This window comes from Coturnix japonica, chromosome 8, assembly GCF_001577835.2.
Source record: "Coturnix japonica isolate 7356 chromosome 8, Coturnix japonica 2.1, whole genome shotgun sequence".
In the NCBI taxonomy this organism is placed as follows: Eukaryota; Metazoa; Chordata; class Aves; order Galliformes; family Phasianidae; genus Coturnix; species Coturnix japonica.
In genome coordinates this window covers 11,930,150-11,950,879 of record NC_029523.1, presented here as the reverse complement: position 1 = coordinate 11,950,879, position 20,730 = coordinate 11,930,150, and the positions used below count along the sequence as shown (strand labels likewise).

The 20,730-nt window shown below is 40.3% G+C and overlaps 1 protein-coding gene and 1 non-coding gene across 2 annotated transcripts; one reads left to right on the top strand and one right to left on the bottom strand.

The window, feature by feature from the left end:
- Positions 1-9,251: 9,251 nt before the first annotated feature.
- On the top strand, positions 9,252-9,337 carry TRNAR-UCU. Its single transcript is given in 2 exon segments — positions 9,252-9,288; positions 9,302-9,337. It is a non-coding gene; the product is annotated as a tRNA-Arg (tRNA).
- Positions 9,338-11,152: 1,815 nt separating this feature from the next.
- DNTTIP2 (deoxynucleotidyltransferase terminal interacting protein 2) lies at positions 11,153-20,529 on the bottom strand (the record flags this gene model as incomplete). Its single annotated transcript, XM_015869921.1, has 7 exons — positions 11,153-12,554; positions 13,884-13,993; positions 15,010-15,174; positions 15,517-15,612; positions 16,258-16,393; positions 17,783-19,476; positions 20,290-20,529. Coding segments are annotated over 7 exons (2,535 nt in total), but the record flags the coding sequence as incomplete, so codon positions are not given.
- Positions 20,530-20,730: the final 201 nt, after the last annotated feature.

The following is a 20,730-nucleotide window of genomic DNA, read 5'->3' as shown; positions in this document are numbered from 1 at the left end:
CAGCACAACAGAAGAAAGCTGGATTGTGTTGGCACTCCTCATGCTCCTGTGCTAAATCAACCATTTTAGCTTAAACTACTGTTAAATGTGGTTTGAACAAACCTAGGTGATTTTGCATTGAAGTGGATTAGAACAAAATTTGAACTTAGCTTGGTTTCTCTTTTCCTGCAATAGTCAAATAGTTTTTGACTTCTCTACTGGAATATTGGTGGGAACTGCCACACCGACATCACCAGCCAACAGAATAAAATGGGAGGAGGCTTTGAAATAAAGTTATTTCTTCCTCATAGAATACAACAAGCTGAAATGCTGTTTTCATAAATAAAAATCTCGACATTCAGGGCGACAGCTCAACAGAACAGATTAATTTGGATTTAGAGAGCTAACATTAAGAAATAATCCTGAGTAACATTAAAAATTGAGCTAACATCTGCAACAGTTTAAAATGTGCTTTATGGGAATCTCAGCCATAAAGAGTAGTATTTGCCATAATCTCATCAACCACCTTAACAAGTCAATAAGCTTATAAAAGTCAGAACCATTACTAACTTACAGTATATTGTGCATGCAAAAAGTAACAAGTTATTTTTCTATTACATCTCTGGATGCAAATAGCATAGCTAAAATGTTTTGGTATTTGGGTTCTCTTTGGAGTAAACACTGAGAACCAGGAATTACTTTGAATCAACAGAATTCACTTCCAAAATGCTACCAGTCATATTTTTGGGAACACAAGGCAAGTCTGACAAAAAAAAAAAAAAAAACAAAAAAACAAAACCCTGTTCCTTTTACATTGGAAGATATGGCAAATGCAGGGTGCATTGTTACTGCATTCAAATCACAAACAACTTTAAAATGCAAGCTTCAGGTCTGACTCCATCAATTTCTCAATCACCACTGTTAGGCTTCCCTTACCTGCTGACTTCTGTTCTGTGGCATACTCCATACCAAGCTTCCATTCACACAGTGCTGTGCATTCAGCCTCTTCATCAGAAGTCTTTCCAGCCTTGCCTCACCATATTGTGCAGCATCTGCTGCAGTAACAGCAGAGATAGAATGATCTCTACTGCTGTGGTATAAGACATCATCAAGTAGAACTTCAGTTAAGCGTAACTTAAAGAAAATCAGGAGTGAACAAAGTTTACTGCTTGAGCCAAGATCTGCATTTTCTCCAGTATATAAACACCTGCTGAGTGGCACAAGTGTATTCTGATTGCATTAATCTCAATGCATTTCAGGTGTAGCACTGGGCTTCTAGCACCGGCTCTATTTCGCTCTCAATTATACAACACCTGTGATCTTGCATTTACTGGATAAACTCCTCATCAGAAGTTTTCTGTTTTATGTTATATCAAGTAAAACCTAAAGGGCTTTTAGCTGTTATCCTTCATCATTTTCCATGTTATAGGTTCATGGACTCCTCCACCTCTAATGAATCCTGTCTAAAATCTAACTACATATCTTTCTAGAAGTATTTTCAAAGACTAGGAAGAAACACCATAGTACAAAGAAAGGTGTAGAGAAATGCAGAAAGAGGAAGAGAAACAAACAAAAGATGGAAAAGGAATCAAGAACATTTTAAGCTGAAGCTGATAAAGAGAGTGGAAAAAAAAACAAAACAACAAACCACCTCAAGATCTCTAACCCAGAAGTAAGGCATGATTCCAGGAAAAAGTGACACAGCAGAATGATTAGAGGTTGGTTTTTTTGTTTGTTTGGTTTTTTTTCCTCTTAATTTCCCCCAACCACAACAGCAGAAGTGCAGTTTAGCAAGTGGAAAAGTCTGTAAATTTGTGGCTAGATAATACTTTTCCTTGAAAACAACAACAACGTATTTTGTCTCATTCTTAAAAACAAAACAACAACAAAAACAAACTTACTCCATGCTCAGATCAGATCAATGTGACTGAATCTCTGTGAAGTGTTGCCTTCCTCAAGGCAGTTTTAAAATGTAATGTTAGGTCTTAGTAGACAGTTAAGAGCAGAGTTTGGGGTTTTTGTCTATTTTCTTTTTTACATTATTTGTTTGTTAAATCATTAATATTTTGAAAAGTTGTGATGCTGGGTGAGAAAAAGGCTGGCAAGTAAATTGCTGAAATACAACCTTCTGGGTTCAGACAAGCAAATGGATCAGTGATTTCAAATAACAGATCAGTGTCTCAATTCATTCTTGACAGTGAAAGTTAGGATTAAAAATCTCCCCTTAAATAAAAACCACAGCTATATAGTGCTCTTAAATGTTCAAAATTCAACTTCTACTGACTCTCTGAAAACAATGCTAGTTTCCATAGCTAAAAAAAGATTAATGCAACAGAGCTCCTGTAGCTCAGGAAAGTGAGAGAAGTGAGAGCACTGAAATTTCTTATCTGCCAAAATAGTTCAAATCCCAAGTGAGACAGCAGGATAAATGTGCCAGAGGGGCTTCATTCATTCCCCATCACACCACAAAAGATCCATACATTTTGCCAGGAAAATACTGGCATAAAGAATGAGCAGCCTTGGAAACTGAAATTCTTGACTTAAAGTCAGGCTGAAGGTCACTGCTCTAAATGCTGAAAAGTTCACTTGATTTGCATTTGATATATTGATATCTAAGTGATCTTCTGATTCGTTTATGAGTTTTTATTTCCTGCAAATGATCCAAGTAGAAGTAAAAATTAATCTCCTTGATTGCGCAGCCAGATGAAAGAGGTCTAAAATAAATGCTTCACATTATTGAAGAAGCAACAGAAAATGTCATCAAACTTTGTTCCAATTGGTGTTACTGAATGCTACTAAATTAAAAACACGCCTGTAGAAAGGAAAACAGTCAGACACAAAGTTTCCAGTTTCCACACCAACTGTTCCCTACAAATTAATAAGCTCACATCCAATTTGCTGGTTAGATCCTGCTTAACCTCTTCTAAAAATTACTGTTAACAGTCAGGATGACGATGAACTCATGTACATTGATTTGATAAAATAAACAAATTAAAACTGTTTCAAAACAAATCTACACTGATTTTTTTCATTTCAAATGAAAATGTCAAATGACATTAGGTGCAGCTGAGAAAGCAGCACTATTCTGAGGATACTACTTCAACAGATGAAGCAAAAGGCCTATCATTAAAAACATAGAGAAGTCTCCAGCAGCAACTGGATTGTTTTCTTCCTTTCCAGAAACCTTTTAATGACATAGAGAGCTCTTAGCAATACATCTAATTACAATTCCAATCAAATAATCCACTGCAAAGGATTATACATTCTTTGCACAATTTGGAGCTGTAACTTCCTGCAGGAACTAATGCTGCACTCAGATACCCACCTTCAGCACAAGTCAGGTAGGTAAGTATTCAAACATTGAGACTCTGAATTGTAATCTGCTGCTGGAACAGAAAGAAAAAAATATTAGCCTGAAATTAATGGCTGCTTGTAAGAATTTTAGTCTTTGCAGTTTATTATTTGAACTCAGTTTTATAGTGACTATGGCCATAGAGGAAGATAAAAGGAACTATTTGCTTCTTGGCAAGAATTTGATCAAATGAGTTTGCACACAAGGGACTTTCACTAATTCCACCTGGCAATACGGTGATTGTAAGCTGCTGAACAACTTTACATCACTCAAGTCTGACAAACACCATTCTTCAACCAAAGCCTGGTATTTTCCTAAGGCTGATTCAAGAACTAAAACCAACCTTAGAAATACACTGCAGTTCTTCAGCAGTAAAGGCACTAACATATGGTATTCTTTTACCTCTGAAATTAAAAAAGAGAAAGAAACAATGTGTATGCAGTTCAAAGCATCTTAAATCTTTTGCTTTTTAAGGAACAAAGGCACAACGTGCATTTCCTGAAGCCAAATTTCCAGCCCCCAAAATGCAAGTGCCTCTGTCAATAGTACTTGCACTTAAGTTCCCCTTGTTTAAAGCATACTAGCTGCATGACTTTGAAGAAATGTGAAGAGAGGAACATGGGTGGATCTGACAAAGTCATCACAGAAACAAGAGACCTATAACATTAATTGCACTATGAAGTCTTACTAAGAATGATAAATGCATTCCAAAGTTGTTATTACTAATTTCTTTGCTGATAAGCACGGCATGTAGAAACAAAAATTCCAGCCTCTGGTTCCCCCATCCACCTTAACTAAAGACAGAACAAGCAAGGCAAGGACAAGACATGAATTGCAGCTGTAATGTAACTTAGCTAAGCAAAGTTTATCTGCATACTTGAAAATCTGTCTTTGATGGTGCCAGCTGCCGGTGAGAAGAATGCTTTGCTATCATTACACAAAAATCTAGAGTCAGGAGTGTTCTGGTACTACCTTATAACAGTGGAGAACACACAAACAAGAAAAGGCTGAGAGGATCAAAACAGTACTGTGCAGAGAAGGTATGTTGTGTACATAACGCTACTAGGAATTTCTGACGATCACGTTGCTCTTTGGTACTCTGTGACACTGACTGGTGCTGGGTATTAAAATTCAGAGAAATAAAAACACTTAACACCACTGGCTGTCAAGATACTCATAATGTTAATAAAGAATAGGATTCTATTATTCTAAAGCACCAAATTGCTGCTGCAAACAAAAGAAATGCAGAAACATTAGAAGACAACCCATCTAGTATCTAAGAAAATCTTTGTATTTTTGACAGGCTGGTGAAAGTTACTTCTTAGCACTTGTCTCTTTGTTAACAGAAATTATTTACCATTTTGTTTTGTTGACGTTAAGTTGTATATTTGTTACGAAAATATGATCATTACTGCTGTAACATTAAGATGAAAAACTGTGATGAGCTGTGATGGCATTTCTTTCAGGTTTTTTCAATTTATTCCTCTGGATTTCATACCTTAGTGGTTGCAAATTGGAATATGTACAATATTACTCACAAACATGTACTGCAATAAAAACAATACTTTATTTTTGCATAGGGAAAAAGAAGAGATTGCTATGATTTCCAAATACCAAAGAAGCTGCTTATTTTGATTTGCTGCAGTAATGGCTGGTACAAATTACTAATTCAAACAAATAAAGATAAATGTATATGTAAGTAGACATCACTTCCACAAAAAAAGGAGACCTCAAAGAGACTCCATGGGCAAATTCCAATCTACTCTTCACACACACTTTTTTTTGGTAAGTTGTTAAGTCAATGCTTGCTGCATGGAAGTATTTTTGGAAATAAAATTAAAGGTCCACAGAAGAACAAATGGACATTATTTTACTGCAACACTAGAATTGAGGAAAATTCAGCACTGATTTAGAGTGGCAGAGCTAAATCTGCCATTCACCACAAAGAAGTCTTTGTGTCTGTGCTATCTGCACAGAAGAGCCTTTGATGAGCAGTGTTTTGTTTCCTCATACTGTAACTTCTGCAGGGCAATAAGTTGTATTAACTTCAGCGTCTGGTTTTATGAGACAAAAATTGGAAGGAAGAAAGGACATGGAACAACAGTTAAGCAAGGTTTAACTATAAATATCACTTGCTAGTTTAACATTCTTCCATTATGGCTGGTAAAGCAGAGAAAAAATAATTCCTTATAGATAGAAGAGCAGAATAAATAAATAAATAAGTAAAAAGCCATTTCCAAAAGCTTCATAAGAAATAAACACATTTTGCCAAACATGACTTTTTCCCCAATCCACCCAGAAAATAGCCAGCTGTGATGCAATTAGAAAGTACAACAAAATATGGCAGCGTGGTAGATGATCCTTGTGAAAGTTGAAAGTTATATTCCAGAGGAAATATTAACCGAATGGTTAATATTAACCACATTAACCATTATGGTGTGCATCACTCAGCTGTCAGCCTGAAACTCCTTCACTCTGCAATTCGATCAGATTCAGCATTCACATATAATGCTGAGTCAGTCACTAATACTCACAACTGAGTGAAAAGCAAAATTTAATAAGAAATAAAAGCTTTCCATCATTTCAGAACATGCCTGGCAAGTTTTTTCCAGCAGTAGTGCTGGCCACACACAGCCAACCTTAGGGACACACTTAGCACCCAGCTGGAGGGACGTAGCAATCCAACTCTAGTTTTTAACTGTCAGGATAAATAGCCCACACAGCCCTTGAGTGGGAAATGTAAGAAACACAACAAATCCCATCATATTAAAATATTCTCTATCAAAGAAACAAAAGTCTGCTGCATTTTATCTTCCTGCCTCTGTTCAGATGGGGTCCAAATCCCTAAAGATAAAAAGAATGGTAATAACAGAACTTAAAGTTTAGGTTTATTATCAAGGGATATCTCCAAAGGGAAGCTTAGCAAAAATCACCTAAAATGAACACCGTGCCACCATGTTGGCAACAACAAGAAAAGAACCACTACAGGCCAAATTCAACTCAACAGAGCCCTGGAATAACTTCACTGAGCTGATTCACTATGGTCATATTCAAAGTGGTTCAGATGAAAACAGAAGTTAACCCAGCATGTTTACTTACAAAACATTCCTGGTACCTGCACTGCAGCACTGCTTAAACCCTGCGCTTGTTGCACATGTGCACATCATCCAAAGAGCACGTGAGTGAGGAAAGAGAAACAATAGTGCATTTAAACAGTGTGGCAGAAGGCAAGGATTGGTTTTGATTGTTTCAGAATTGGAATGCTTTAACTCTATTTTCAAATTCTTGTTTTTAATCCTTTACAAACAAAAATGTATGTATTAAAAGTATTTTGTAATACTGTAATAAGCCCTGAAGCTAGAGAAACATGTTCTACTTCTTGAAGACTTCCTGAAGTCTTGAGACCAAATCTGTACACTCACTGGGGGTTTTCTGTTTGTTCTGTAAGTAAACAATGTCAGAGACAGCAGAATTGGTATCAGTGTGTCAGGTCTATTTAGGACAATACAAGTGCGTCATCCTTACAAAATGAAGAACCAAGTAACCGAGTTGAGGAAGCAACAGAATAAACAGGGAACAGGAGAAGTTCATCATCCAATGGCATTCAGTGAAATCATGAAGAATAAGGGAAGCTTGCTGAAAAGCAGCTGAGCCTTCTGGATAGCCTCCATCATACGTCTTATGCCACTCAGGTTTGATATATGGAAACATATACAGAAAGGCATTTCCAGGGGAAGTTTCATCTCAAAATGCTGAAGTTACCTCACAGATGACCAACTGTGCATGAGAGGAGGTGAAATACAGTGAAGTCTGTGAGAAGTTTTAGAGGAACAACTGAATTCTGTAGATACACATTAGCTTGATGTTAACTTAAAAATTAAAAAGCCCAGATGGTTACATCTAGTTTGCAAAACAAAAGACAAGAACAAAACTTTGCACATCCAGCCTCTTTCCTTGTTGATTATTAACTTAGGCTTGTACAATGTGAGAATTCAATTGAGACAAAAATATCTGCTTCTCATCTTTGTTCACTCTGAAAATAATGAATAGCAAAAGAGAAGCTGGATAAAATCTCATGATACCAAAGAAATAAAACTCAAGCAAAGAAGAACAAATGCAGGTGAATGATATCTAGGATTTCATTATTCAAAGCAACAAAACTACAGCAACAACAAGAACAAACAAGCAAATAACAACAAACAGAGCCAACAAATACAACAAAAAGTTGAACTAGAAACGCAGAGCTGCCACACAAACAGAAATCCCAATATACGGAGGCCAAAGATCAAGAGGAGTCGGTATAGTTAGGAGCATTCATTGCTAATGCCTCCCAGACAAGTACTTTGCTCAGCATGCAACTCAAGGAAAGTGCACAAAAGAGCACTGCAAAGAGCTGCATGAGAAGGTTGGAGAAGTGTCAAACGTCTGATTATTGCAAAAACTGAAATGTTAGTACAGAGGGAAAGAACTCTACCTCTCTAGAATAACCTGGGCAGGCTCCATACCCATTTGCAACAGAAATGCGCACAAAATAACGCTCCTGAAATACAGCACCAATATAAGATGAGTGAAATGCTGCAGGACTGTGCAGCAACACATTGACAGCTCTTTGTCACAGTGTTAAGCTATGAGAAACAAGGACCAAAACAAACAAACAAACCAAAGCAGAAATGATCTATAAGCCAAGCATGAAGTAGCTCTATGAAGCAAACAGCCACAGGAAAACAGTGCTGAAATCAAAGTTTTAGAAAGTCTCTTGAAGAATTTCATAACTAAAGTTTGGATTGTTTTTATTATCAACAGAAAAGTGCCATGGGGTGCTGCCATTTTAGGCCTGCCTTTGATCCACTTGCTTCCTTGTGTCAAAGTATTACTACTGCAGTTTCTTCTCATATTTAAAATGGCAGCACAGCACACAGAATCACAGAATGACCCGGTTGGAAGGGACCTCAAGGATCATGTAGTTCCAACCCCCTGCCTGGCAGGGCCACCAAACATACACCTTTACTAGATCAGGTTGCCCAGGGCCCCGTCCAACCTGGCCTTGAACACCTCCAAGGACCCAGCTAGTTCAGTGAAAACTGCTGGTAATTAAAACCAGCACTGCCAGCCTCCTATGAACAGCTACTCCCTGAAACAGAGCATAACTTTGAAGAGAAGTTAAGATGAAAGACAGCTTGCAAAAGAACTGAGCTTCAGCTGGCCTCAGGAGAGCCAAAGTCTAAAGGACCCATCCAAGTCAGCAAGGATTAATTGGTCGCTTTTGCTCAACCCATTTCTTTAGCTCATGGACGGTTTCTCATTCAGCAGCTCCATCTGCTGTCCAAAACCAAACACTGACTTTGCGCTGACACTACGTTTTCAGGGAGAAAGCTACATCCAGCCTCCTGTCCTACGCTATCTGCAAGCACTTAATGATACACTCAGCCCGAGCAGAAGCAGTGTGAAAACCAGCCAGTCCATTAGCAGTGCTGGCCCGCAGCTGGCACAGGTACATCGGGCTGACTCTGTGACAGCACATGGGGCACAGCACACAGCGCCTTCATTGCCCCGGTCCCCATGGTGCTGTGTTACACAGGCACTTCAGCCCTGGATGCTGTGACAAAAGAAGCTCGTATCATAACGAGCTTATTCCACACCGACTTCATTTGCTACCTGGCTCCTCATATTTTAGATGCTGAAACTTTGTAATCACTGTTACACAAAATGCGAGATTCTCACAGGAGTGGCGGCCCGCACAAAGTGCTGTACAGCAGAGCGGTTCTGCCGGCAGCCTCACACCGAGCTCCGTGTCAGCGCTGCTGGGGGCAGCTGAATTAACGCTCCCAGCACAGGGACCCATCGCAGGCCGCGTTCACCCGCCGCTCTTTGCAGCGCCGCGCGCAGGCTCCATAGGCGGTGCGCGAGGAATCCAACAGGTGGCTCCGTGGCGCAATGGATAGCGCATTGGACTTCTAGAGGGTTGAAGGGATTCAAAGGTTCCGGGTTCGAGTCCCGGCGGAGTCGAGGCTTCTCTTTTTCACGCTTCTTTTTCTTTCCTTCCCTTTCTCACCTCAACTTTTCACCTCGCTCCTCCGTCCCTTCCCCCACCGCCGCACTACCCGGCCGTGCCTTACCTGCTGCCTCCCGGCGCCTGACGGAGCGGGGGAGGATGGGCGGAGATATGGGCGGCAGCAGAGCGGCCGTCTCCACTCGAGTCTCCGCCGAGGAGCGACGGACTGACGCGCTTCACCGGCAGCAAACGGAGCGCGGCCGCACACAGACCCGAGGCGACAGCCGCTCTCCTCCTCCCTCGTCCGTTCGCCGGCGCGCGGCGTGCAAACAGCGGGCAATAAAAAACAACGGGAGATAAAAAGCCACCGAGCAAACCGCTACAGCTGCACCATCTGCAAACGTCCGTGCATCCACAAAACACCTGAAGCTGCCGCCGCTCTAGAGCAGCGTTCAGAGAACAGCCCTGCACGCAGCCCAAGCGCTGCCCTCCCCGCGCATCATCGTCAAGCTGCAGCACGGCCCGCAGCAAGCAGCCAACAGAACTGAAGCACCGAACGCTTCAATGAACACCGCATGTTCCTTCTAACCTACACCCGCCCCCAGTAAACAGCCACTTTTGTAACGGCACGAAAATGCAGCAGCAGCAAACAAACCTCGACTGTATTGGGCTGACATACATGTATGATTCACTTGTGGCTGATAAAAACATGCGTGGTTTGATTTATGTATATTTAGTTGAAAAATATTAAAACGCATTTAAATATTGCATGTGTGCCTCTGGCCCCTTACAAACTGAAACGCATTATTAATAACATTAACTACTGCTGATTTACTGCATAGAACTCCATTCTGGAATGCTCCCTAGCTGCAAAATACATGCAGAAATATTCGATTTAGCCAGAACCTACAACAAACAGCCACCGCCATCTACATGAGTCCCAGGCTGCAGTGACACCAGCGAGACAGCAAAGCCCTCCTCCCTGCTCAGCCACCGCCAGCAGCAATCCAGCACCTCCACGCTATTCCTTTCCACTTCTCTTAAGGACAGTCCCATCCAACTCGCCCAGTTCCCAGCACAAAAATGGAAGGCAGAGGCTTTTACATACACAGCCCTGCATACTGGAAACGATATTTACGTGACCAGTACATGACCAAAGCCCAACAGACTGCATGCTGGAGGCCAGCACATGGGGCAGGGCATCAGTAGCTGGGAGACAACACACCACCAAGGCTGTGGCAATGGCTGACAGCAGCAGACAACCACCGCACACACTGGCCAGCCCAACTCACCTCTTGCTCACAGAGAACACAGGCACGTGCTGGGTGCAGCACATGGCACAACAGATGTTACAGCATCTGAAGGAAGGGGGAGGATACAGAACATAAACATCCCTCACAAGCAATGTTGAATGTAAATCATTTTAAGACCTGCAGTAAGCGACTGAGCAACAGACATGGAGCTGTTGCTTGCAGCGTAACACCAAAACTCACTTTTCCTTTTGAAGGTCTTTCAGGGCAGCACATTGCTTTCCTGAAGTTAAGGATGCAACAAAATGACAACTACTGTGGTGGCTTGTTTTCCTTCCTCAGTGTTCAGTGTTCCTTTTTTTTCAACTTCCATTTCCCAACCAGAGAACAAGACACCATAGTTGTTTTTATTGGTTTTATCAAAATTGTAGGTTCAAAATTGTAGCATATATGACTGTATTGGAATATCTGTGTTAGCTGAGTCTTGGGGCTACGTGGTTCTACTTCTTCCAACAAATTCACTCTGTGCACCATTTATCTCCAGGCAACTAAGGACAACGAAAAATCCACATTTCCATCTGTGTTTGGCAGTGAATTATTTACGATTAACTTCAGAGAAATACAAGAAAATCTACGCGATCATGGGAAATTTTCTTTCAAACTTCAACTGGTGATCAGTATATGCCATTTCATCTCCCTCCAGCACAAACTGCTGAATCACCCAACCCCCAGCTACTTACTCTGCAGAGTGAAAAATCAGCTGGTTAAACACTGGTCAAGAACATCCTTCTTGTGTAAAATCTGCAACCTTTGAAATTTGTTCTTCTTATAACAATAAACATCGTTGGAGTTCTGATAACATTGTCTAAGTTTGCCTCACTCAGTTCATCCAAGACAATGCAGAGATAGTTCTAGCTCTTCTAGCCTCTGCTAAGGACAGTAACTGAATTACACTAACTGAAACAGCAATATAAGAACAAGGTCATTAAAAAGCAAACAAACAGCACACACTGAACGATCACAAGAAGTTATGAACTGACACAGAAAAGAAACTGAACTGATAGCGTCTTACATTCTACCAAGCTCACCATATTCATTTTCCTGAAGAACTATTCCAGCAGCTATCAGACCGCAGGCTGCATGCCTGGTAATGGATCCAACTGCTGAATTACTGTCACAAAAATCATCGAACAATCATATGGTAACACTTAAGCGATGTAAGACTGGACATTAATTTTTTTAATGTACAAACACACATTATTTATTGCATGTATTTCTTAATTTATTAATAAATGTTATGTATTTTATAATTCATATATATTATTTATATGTGTATGCATGTAAGTATAAGTGTTTATGCTGAATTCTGGGACGCTCTCAACTGCTATATTCACTGTTGAAATAAACTCTCTACAATAAAATGAACTTTATAATTAAGCTAATGCTCAACACCCTGTTACAGATTTGGCCAGCAAATCTTCTGCTAAGATGTGGTAAAGTTTTCTGCGATACATAATAGGCGCCAAAGTGAATTATGCACCTAACTTAAAGCTAAATTTGCTAATTCATTCATGTTAAGGCTGAAAACTGATCAGGCCGTAACCCATAACGTTGGATGCTGTGCTCAGACTAAAGAACATGCTTTCGAATCATCAACTTTTAAAATAAACATTAATTTTCAACAGTCTTTCATATAAACATCATTTTAGATATCTGATTAATTTGATAAAGCTTCTACCAAATTCCTACAGCAATCAGTTCCTTCGCTGTCCATGTACATGACCCTCAGTCTTAAAATTAAGAAAAAAATCACACCACGAATCAAAGCAATCTGAGAAAAGCTTTATGACAAACAACTTGTTCCAGCTTGTTATTTTTCTTCCCGTCTTAATTGTGAAATTTCTTCTTCTTCCGATTCTTCTTCCCTGCTGCATAAGCTGCTTTTTCACTCATGATCTCCTGATACTTCCTTTTATTATATCTGAACAAAATAGACAATTCACTTTTAAGCATGGGAAATCAAAGTTCAGGAGAAGATAATATGGACACTTATGCATAGATCAAAGGATATTGACAGTTGGATTACAGACAAATGCAGGTGAATTTGTTTTGGACATAATTTGAAGACTCACTAGCTCAGGTACTGTCACTGGGTTCCTCATGGCATACACAAATCACATTTGGACAGTATGCTAAAAAGCTGCAACAGTCCACAGTGGGAGGATTCACCAGTTTTGACAATGCAATGGAGAACAAACCCATTTCTCTCAGTGAACTTACTACCAACACTATTCAAAACTGGAGACTGAGATGAGATTAACACTGAACAATGAACAGGATGTATGTATTGTATCTGAGCAGAAAGCTCCTCTAATAAGGGATTTTTATGTACCTATCATAAGGGGTGCTAACACTTGATTGCAAGAGTAAACTCACAAATACTTGCACTAACACTAGAAGAGCTATTTACAGCCTTAACTAGCTGTCACAGAAATTCATTATCAATTTTCAGACACATTCTTTTTTCAACACTGCTCCTAATAAATATCTTATGAATCAGGTCAAGACACAAAACTAGAGTTCAGAAGTAGCTATACTAACCTGCACTAAAAATGAAAGCACAAGACTGTTAACTTATTAGTCCAAATCATGTCTTATTTCCAAAAAAACATGTCATTATGGTGAAAATGAGAGATGCGCGTTAACATCACCTAATAACCAACATGCAAATGGGCCAACTACAGGATCTCTTAAAAATCTGGAGGTTAGGCAGACATGAATTCACCCACTCGTACAGTGTGATTTGAATTCCTGTGACAGCTGGCAGGCTGACATGCTCATGAAACAAAATCCCACCAACAACTTCCACAGAATTACAGCCAGCACTTTCCTACAATTTATACTGAGACAAATTAATCAGTCTTTAAACAAACAACAAAAACGTTGCTGCATATTCATAAAGCACTGATTCAGGTTTCTGGCACACGCCTTCATGGACGCTTAGTTTATAAGTAAACCAGAACAAGTCTGAGTGTTTTCGTTTCAACACCGCACTATTTTAAAAGTGACTGTCAATAGTGAGGACCCCTGAGTTAGATCAAACCCTTTTAGGATGATAAAAAATATGATGTCACGGCCCAATTATCTCCTGCCCCTTACATCTTCTCAACTGCAGTGCTAAAACAGTCTAAAACGTTGTATTTGAAATGAAAAAACATTTAAGCTGTTTAGAAATGCTAGGAGAGTTATATAGTTAAAAATACACCTTTCTTATGTATGGTATTAGAATTACAAAACTAATTTTAAATACCTTCTAAACTCAGAATCTGCGAGCAGCTCTTCAACAATTGTTTTCTTCCTCTGTTTCTTAGGAATTCGACTATGGTAAAAGTCTATGGGAGAATCAACCACCGTTCCAACCTAGGAAATAAAAATTATAAGCATTCTTACTGTAATGGCAAGATGTGGATTAATTTTTTAGTCTTTAGTTACAATTCTAAAGACAGCTACAGAGAATATCAAAATGATACCATTAAAAAACAAAAAACAAAAAACCACAAAACATCAGAAAACAAAAGCAATGTTTTGCATGCAAAGTCGCTTTTTGTCTCTCATTTACCACACACAGGAGAGTCTGAGCTTCAGAACTGCAGTTTTCAGCATTAGACTCCTGCATCAATTCTTAGTCTCACCAAAAACATTCAGTTCTTAACCTTCAAACACTGTCCCAAGGAGGGAACCCCTATGAGCAATGATTTTCTTAACTTCAGTTACACAGAAGTTAACCCAAGACTAATAAGGACTTCTGGCTACAGAGCATCCCATTTATTCCAACTGGCATGTTATGTTCTGATGTTATTTTAATGCCCATAAACTTATACATGCAATAACATTCATTCTTTAGCAAGAAATGGAGATGCAATCAATCATCTCAAGCATACTAACTATTCAAACAGACATAAGTCTATTTCTACAGTTTCTGTAGTAATTTTCTTTATTTTCTTTCTTCTTGCATGTTTGCTTTATGCAAAGCATTTCAAAGATGAAAGCTACAGTAGCAGAAATTCTAGCTGATCACAAAGCTAGTTGTCTCCATTCAAACTATATTAGCTAGGAAGAAAATAAATGCTAATTATCTATGCACTTGCTAAAACACCAAATACTTGAAAAGAGAGAATCTCCAGTCACTGAAGGCTCAAAATAGGGATTAAGTCACATGTTTGCTCAGGCTTATGAACAAACCAAAATAAAAACCAGCATATACACCCACACAATGGAGTTAAGCAGTTGTTAACTGCAGAGAAATACTTAAAATACTTAATAATTTAGCTAAGAAAATTAAATCAACAAAAACAGAGACTATTTAAAAGGAGGTTGAAATTAACAATTCAAAATGGCAGAAAGTAGTAAAATGCCTTCTCTTGCTTCTTCCTTACCTGGAAGTATTTAGGCAGACCATCTCTATCATTCTTCTTATAAAAATGCTTGGGGTCCAATGAAGCTCTCATCTTCAAGATCTTAAGATCATTTTTCAGTTCACTTGTGATTTCTGGGGCTTTCATACCAAACCAGCCATCACCTGTTGTCTTCTCTCGCTCTGCCTACCACAATAAACAAAGTTGCATTCAGTTACCAGACAGGATACAGTTGGGATCTCCCCCACTTCTACCTCCAAAGGATTTATGAAGCACTTAAAACTTAACTGTGTAGCTTTAAAAATATTTTATGAGTCTTTTAACAAGAACACAGTATATTGCCCTTCACTGTGCTGATTACTGAAAGGCTGAAAGGATGGCTACAAACAGCACCTGCTCAAGGAATAAACCAAACTGTAGTTTATCACTCCGTTTCCTGCAAGCTCTGTACGCGCACACAGACCCAGTGTGGGACTTTCTATTGAAAACCTTCTTCTGTCATCTGAGGCATTACAGCTCTTTACTTACTCTGCGCTGTTTCTTTAGCTGCTGAAGCGATTCCCTGAAGGGTGGGACACATTCCTTTCTTTCAAAATCCGGAGTTATTATACTCTTCTCCAAGAGCTGTAAGAGTTATTTTTTTAAACATTAGTCAGAGATATCGGTTTTACCATTCACTTGCATTTACAGAGCCTACCAAACGAATAATGCAGAATCTATGCAATCATTGTAATTAAAATACTTCAAATTCCTTCTTTAATTTCCACCAAAAGAAGCACAGACCTTCAAAACATACAGGCAGAGCAGAACCCTGGCCAGTAACAGCTAATTCTGGAAGAAGCAAGATAGCAAATGCTCCAGAATAAAGAAGGTAACTGTCAATAAGTGTAAGAAAACAGTCCCAATGAAAATAATGGACTTTCTTTATCTCAAAGGGTGTTTTGAAATAAAACTCCTATCTCATACCAGGCATGGTGCAAACCTGTATTCACTGAAATTCACTCTTGCTATGGACAACAGATCTCATCAGCAGACCTTCAGAATTGTATACACCATCAACTTCTTTTTATTTTACAAGGCAATATTCATGCAGAAGCTGGGTTTCAGTTTCTTAAGTGTCACACGCACTTGAACTCTAGCCATTGAAACTCACTGTAAACATGTTAGCCAAAAACGTAGTTGTTCAAGGCAGAAAATGAGATACTTCTTTAAAATAACAACTCCGTATTACTGTAGTCATAGATGTCTGCAAAACTGTAAACACATTACCTGGTCCTTCTTTTTCTCCTTCGGTTGCTTAATTGCACTTGAACTGGGTTTTTGTTTTTTTCCATCAAAGCTAATATACAAACCTCCAAGCTTCCTGATATTCAAACCAGGGTCTATGCTGCTGGAAAGTTGCAAACTAAAAAGAGAAACAGTAAATGATTAGAATATTGTACCAAATCTTATAATGCCCTGTGAGAGGAATAAACAGAAATAAATATTTTTTGTCTTTTTCCAACTTATGTTCAGTGCTGCAGAGACTTTTAAGTCCCAGTATCTATAAGAAATACATAATTAAGCTGTGACAAGTTCACTCATGCCATTATATAGAGTGAGGGTTGGATAAAAAGCAACCCCTGTGGGTTTGCTTCCACAGATCCTTCACATTAACTCCAATGCCCTATTTTATCTTAGACATTTCTATCCTCTACACAATTTAGTTCTTAGTTTGCCTAACCATGCCAAAATAACTTATAACCAGTGTTCTTCTTCTACACATTTAAAATCATGCTAAAGAGGAGAAGAAAAATAGCCCCAAATTCTTTTCAGCTCTTGGTGAAACATATGAAGGTTCTAGAATTCATCAGAGAAATGCTGTCTGGAATGACAAGCAGTTGCCTGTACAGCAGTGCTAGGATCTAAGCTTTTAAATAACATAACATGGCTGACTCAAAAAGAGACTGCAAATAACAAGAGCGCACGACACCACCAAGTAGTATGGAAAAATATGATGATATCTAAACAGGTGTATCAGAGATTTATCGTAGCTAGAATGCTTAGGTAACTAAACTTTCTTTTAAACTATGAACAGTCATCCACAATACCTTTAAACAGAATGCTTAGCTAATTATTTGTAGGATTTCTAGCATATCTAAAGGGGACTTGGAAGCGCAAGACTTACTTATTAGACCCAAGCAGAGTATTTAAACACCTGAAGCATACAAGGGGGGTTTAGCAGGGAGTTGGACTAGGTAAGCTCAGTAGGTTCCATCTAACCTACATTACAATTTCACACAGGGCTGGTTTCACTTGAAGCGTTACCATACCACAATCTGGTATCTTCCTTAAGACACGTTTTAAGAACAAGAATTGAAAACATAAGAGAGTTTGCAACTTTTCAGGATAAAAAAGGATGATCTCATTAAGCAACGTGTAACTCATTTACTGGATTTCCACCATTTACATCTGAACTAAAAATAATACAAAAATAAAACATTAACAAGAAAACTGTGACCTGAATAAGCATTTCAGTCAGTTTAAACCAGTTTCACACTTCATTTTTAAGCTGAATGCATACAAGGCCTCAAGATGCCTAAAGATTTCAGATATTTCTGTTCTGCTACGTGTAAAACTGAAAAAAAAAAGTGAATTACAATTCTACTTGATAATCAGAACAACTCAACTTTTCACATCTGTGACAACACTACTCCCTTCTACTCTGTGCTGTTTAGCGTGCAATACGCATATCTTAATGCATATATCTAATGCTATGCATGTATTTTTTAGTTATTGCTGGAAAGATACTTACACGTCAATTTTATTTTTCAACAAATCATCATCTTCATCCTTTTCATCTTCATCTATGAGCTCCTCTTCATCAGCTTCTTCTAGATCTGAGGATTCTTCAACTTTTTCAGTCCGTTCATGCTTACTTTCAACATCACTACCTTGGTCTACCTGATCTAGATAATACTCATTGCTGGAGCCCATCCCAGGCTTAGTATCAATTACAAAAAGCCCTTCAACGTGCAGTGAATTCTTTTCTAAAGATTTCTTCACGGAAGGAGTCCTCTCATCTGCCTCTGTGTCACTCAGATTCTCTTCTGCTGCATCACTGTTCTCAGATTCACTACTTCCATCTTTGCTCAGAAACAACGAAAAGGAATTATTTTCACCACTGGATCTTTTGCTGCTGCAGGATTCAAATTCAGCACGTTCTCTTGTTTGGTCTTCACAGCTGTCTACACTGACTCCAACCATTCTACAGCTACTAACTATGCTATCAGTCATTTGTGCAACAGACACATCCTTCCCTGAGCTGCTCATTGCACCAGACCGTGCACCCTTTCTTAATCCACAGGCATGGGTGGAAGGCTGCTGTACAGCTGCCCCAGCATTTACTCTTCTGTTTCCTGGAACTGCTTCATTTTCATTTGGTGTTATTTCACCTGAGGATTCTGAAAACAGTTTGGAACTCATGCAGTCAATCAAAAAAACACCCACACTCTTTAATGTCACCTCCCTTGGTGCTTTACTGTGCTCTTCTTGCATCTGGCCACATTCTTCCTCTGACTCATCTATCTCAACAACCTGAGTATCTGGTAATGCTTTTTTTACTGGTGATTCAGTAGTACTTTTTTCTTCCATTTCTTCAGGGCTACTGGGTGCCATTTCAATCAAAAAGTCCCGTTCCACATCTTCACTTGGGATTACGTTAGCAGATTTGGGAGAACATTTGCTCTTAGGTGAACCAGATTCTTTATTACACTCAGTGTCAAAGGAAGCAACTGCAGCAGGGCTAGAATCAGAAATTAGGTCTGACTCAGATTCATTTGCGTCCTCTATTACATTCGCCGGTTTTGAAACAATTTTGGTTACTTTCTCAGCACACTGAGTATTTTCTGCTTGCAGTTTCATTCGCATGCTCCTAGTAGTTCGTTTGGTAGTCGTGGATGGCTCCACATGAAAACTGCATGACTCCGCATCAGAGACATCTTCACTCTGGGCTTCGCACTTCTTGCTTTGCCTGTTTCTTGTAGTTTTGGTAACATTAGACATCCGGACATCAGAAACAGCAGAGGACCAAGACTCAGCTTCAGAGGCATCATCTTCATCCACAGTCCTGCTTAACTCATTTAGAAAAGCAGTCCTGTCATGTCTTTTTTTGGCAGGAGAAGCTGGTTGATAAGGAACTACAATTTGTCGCCTTCTTGTTACTCTTATAAGCAGAGGCGTCTGAAGACCAGACACAGTAGAGCAGTTTGATTCTGTCTCTGACACATCCCCATCAGCCTGTGGATTGATGGATGATTGTGCTGAATGAACAGCTGTATTCTCATTTCTACTAGTTTGTATCCCTGTGCTATCACTGACATCTGGTTTTGTTCCTGCATGGTCGACCTCTTCCAGCTGAGATTCCTGAATTACATCAGGGTTACAAGCTGCTTTACTCCTTGTGGACATCCTTGTAGATCCCAAAGGACCGATTTCATCAGATACTGTCTACAAGAAGAAAACAACATTTGGAATTAAAGGATAAGGCAATTACATAAAAGACATACTGTACAAATCACTGACAATTGTACGCAAACCTTATCATGCTGATAACGTGCTACAGATCTCCAACGACCCCTACCTACGTGGAAAAAGCATTACTATATCATCCCTTATTTGTTTATTGTCTCTTGATGAAAACATCAGAATAAAGAAAACCATAACATCCAGAAACAGAAATCGGTGCTTTGCCTCATTGCACCAAGTTGTGGCAGGCTGTCATGGGAAGCAGCTCCAGCAGGTGACATCCTGAAACACGCAGATTTGTTCAACTATGAAACGCGTCAGCCCGGCCACAGGCAGAGCACAGCCTGAAAAGCTCATGGCCGGCCAGCAGCAATAGGGGCAGATCTCCTTCACTGCAACTGCAATGCCTGCAATTGCACACCCTGCCTCTCTAGTGCTTGGAAGAGACCCTGCAAAGCGGATCAAAATGGTGGAAACGCTTCCTCTGCTGCAGATAATGCATTTTCGGATTCACAGCAGAATAATGCTGGATCAACATAAAACACGCCACCTAAACGGTCCGTATTTGCACGACTAGTTGCGCACCCTGTGAAAAGGCCTCAGAACAGCGCTACCAGAACCGCCGGACAACGGGAAACCAGCCAGCACAAGGCCGGCTCTCACCTCCAACCTGGGCTCTGTGCCCGGCCCCGCGCAGCCCCCGTCCGCACCGACACGCTTAGGGGAAGACGGCCGCCGCATCCCCGCGCTGCAGGCAGCTGTGCCCGCGTCCCGCCCGCTCCCAGTCCCCCTCACCTCCGTAGCACCGCCGGGCCCATCACCCCTGGATGCCGCCGCCCTCGACTCCCGCTGCCGCACCGCCCGCCTGGTGGCCACCATAGCGCACGCCGCGCCGCCGCCCGCCCCTTCCGCTCCCAGCAGCGCACGGGCCAAGGCCGAGTTCCGGCCCCAGCGCGGCAGGACGGCCGGGACATAGAGCACGGTGCAACCCCCTTCAGGCGTCCCGGGCAGCCTCACATTCACATCCCATTCATTTTAATGGCTGTTCCAAGAAGGCAGCCCCTGAGAACCGAGCCTGGCGTGAAAGTGCGGGGTGAGGAACGTGAGCTACAACGCTTCTTCAATAGCGACAGTGCCCTTTTGTTGTTGTTTTCCCCCTCTCCGTATGGCAGCAGAGAGCAGCACCGCGCTCAGGACCATATATATCCGCCATTCTACAGCGAGAGCTCAGTTTAA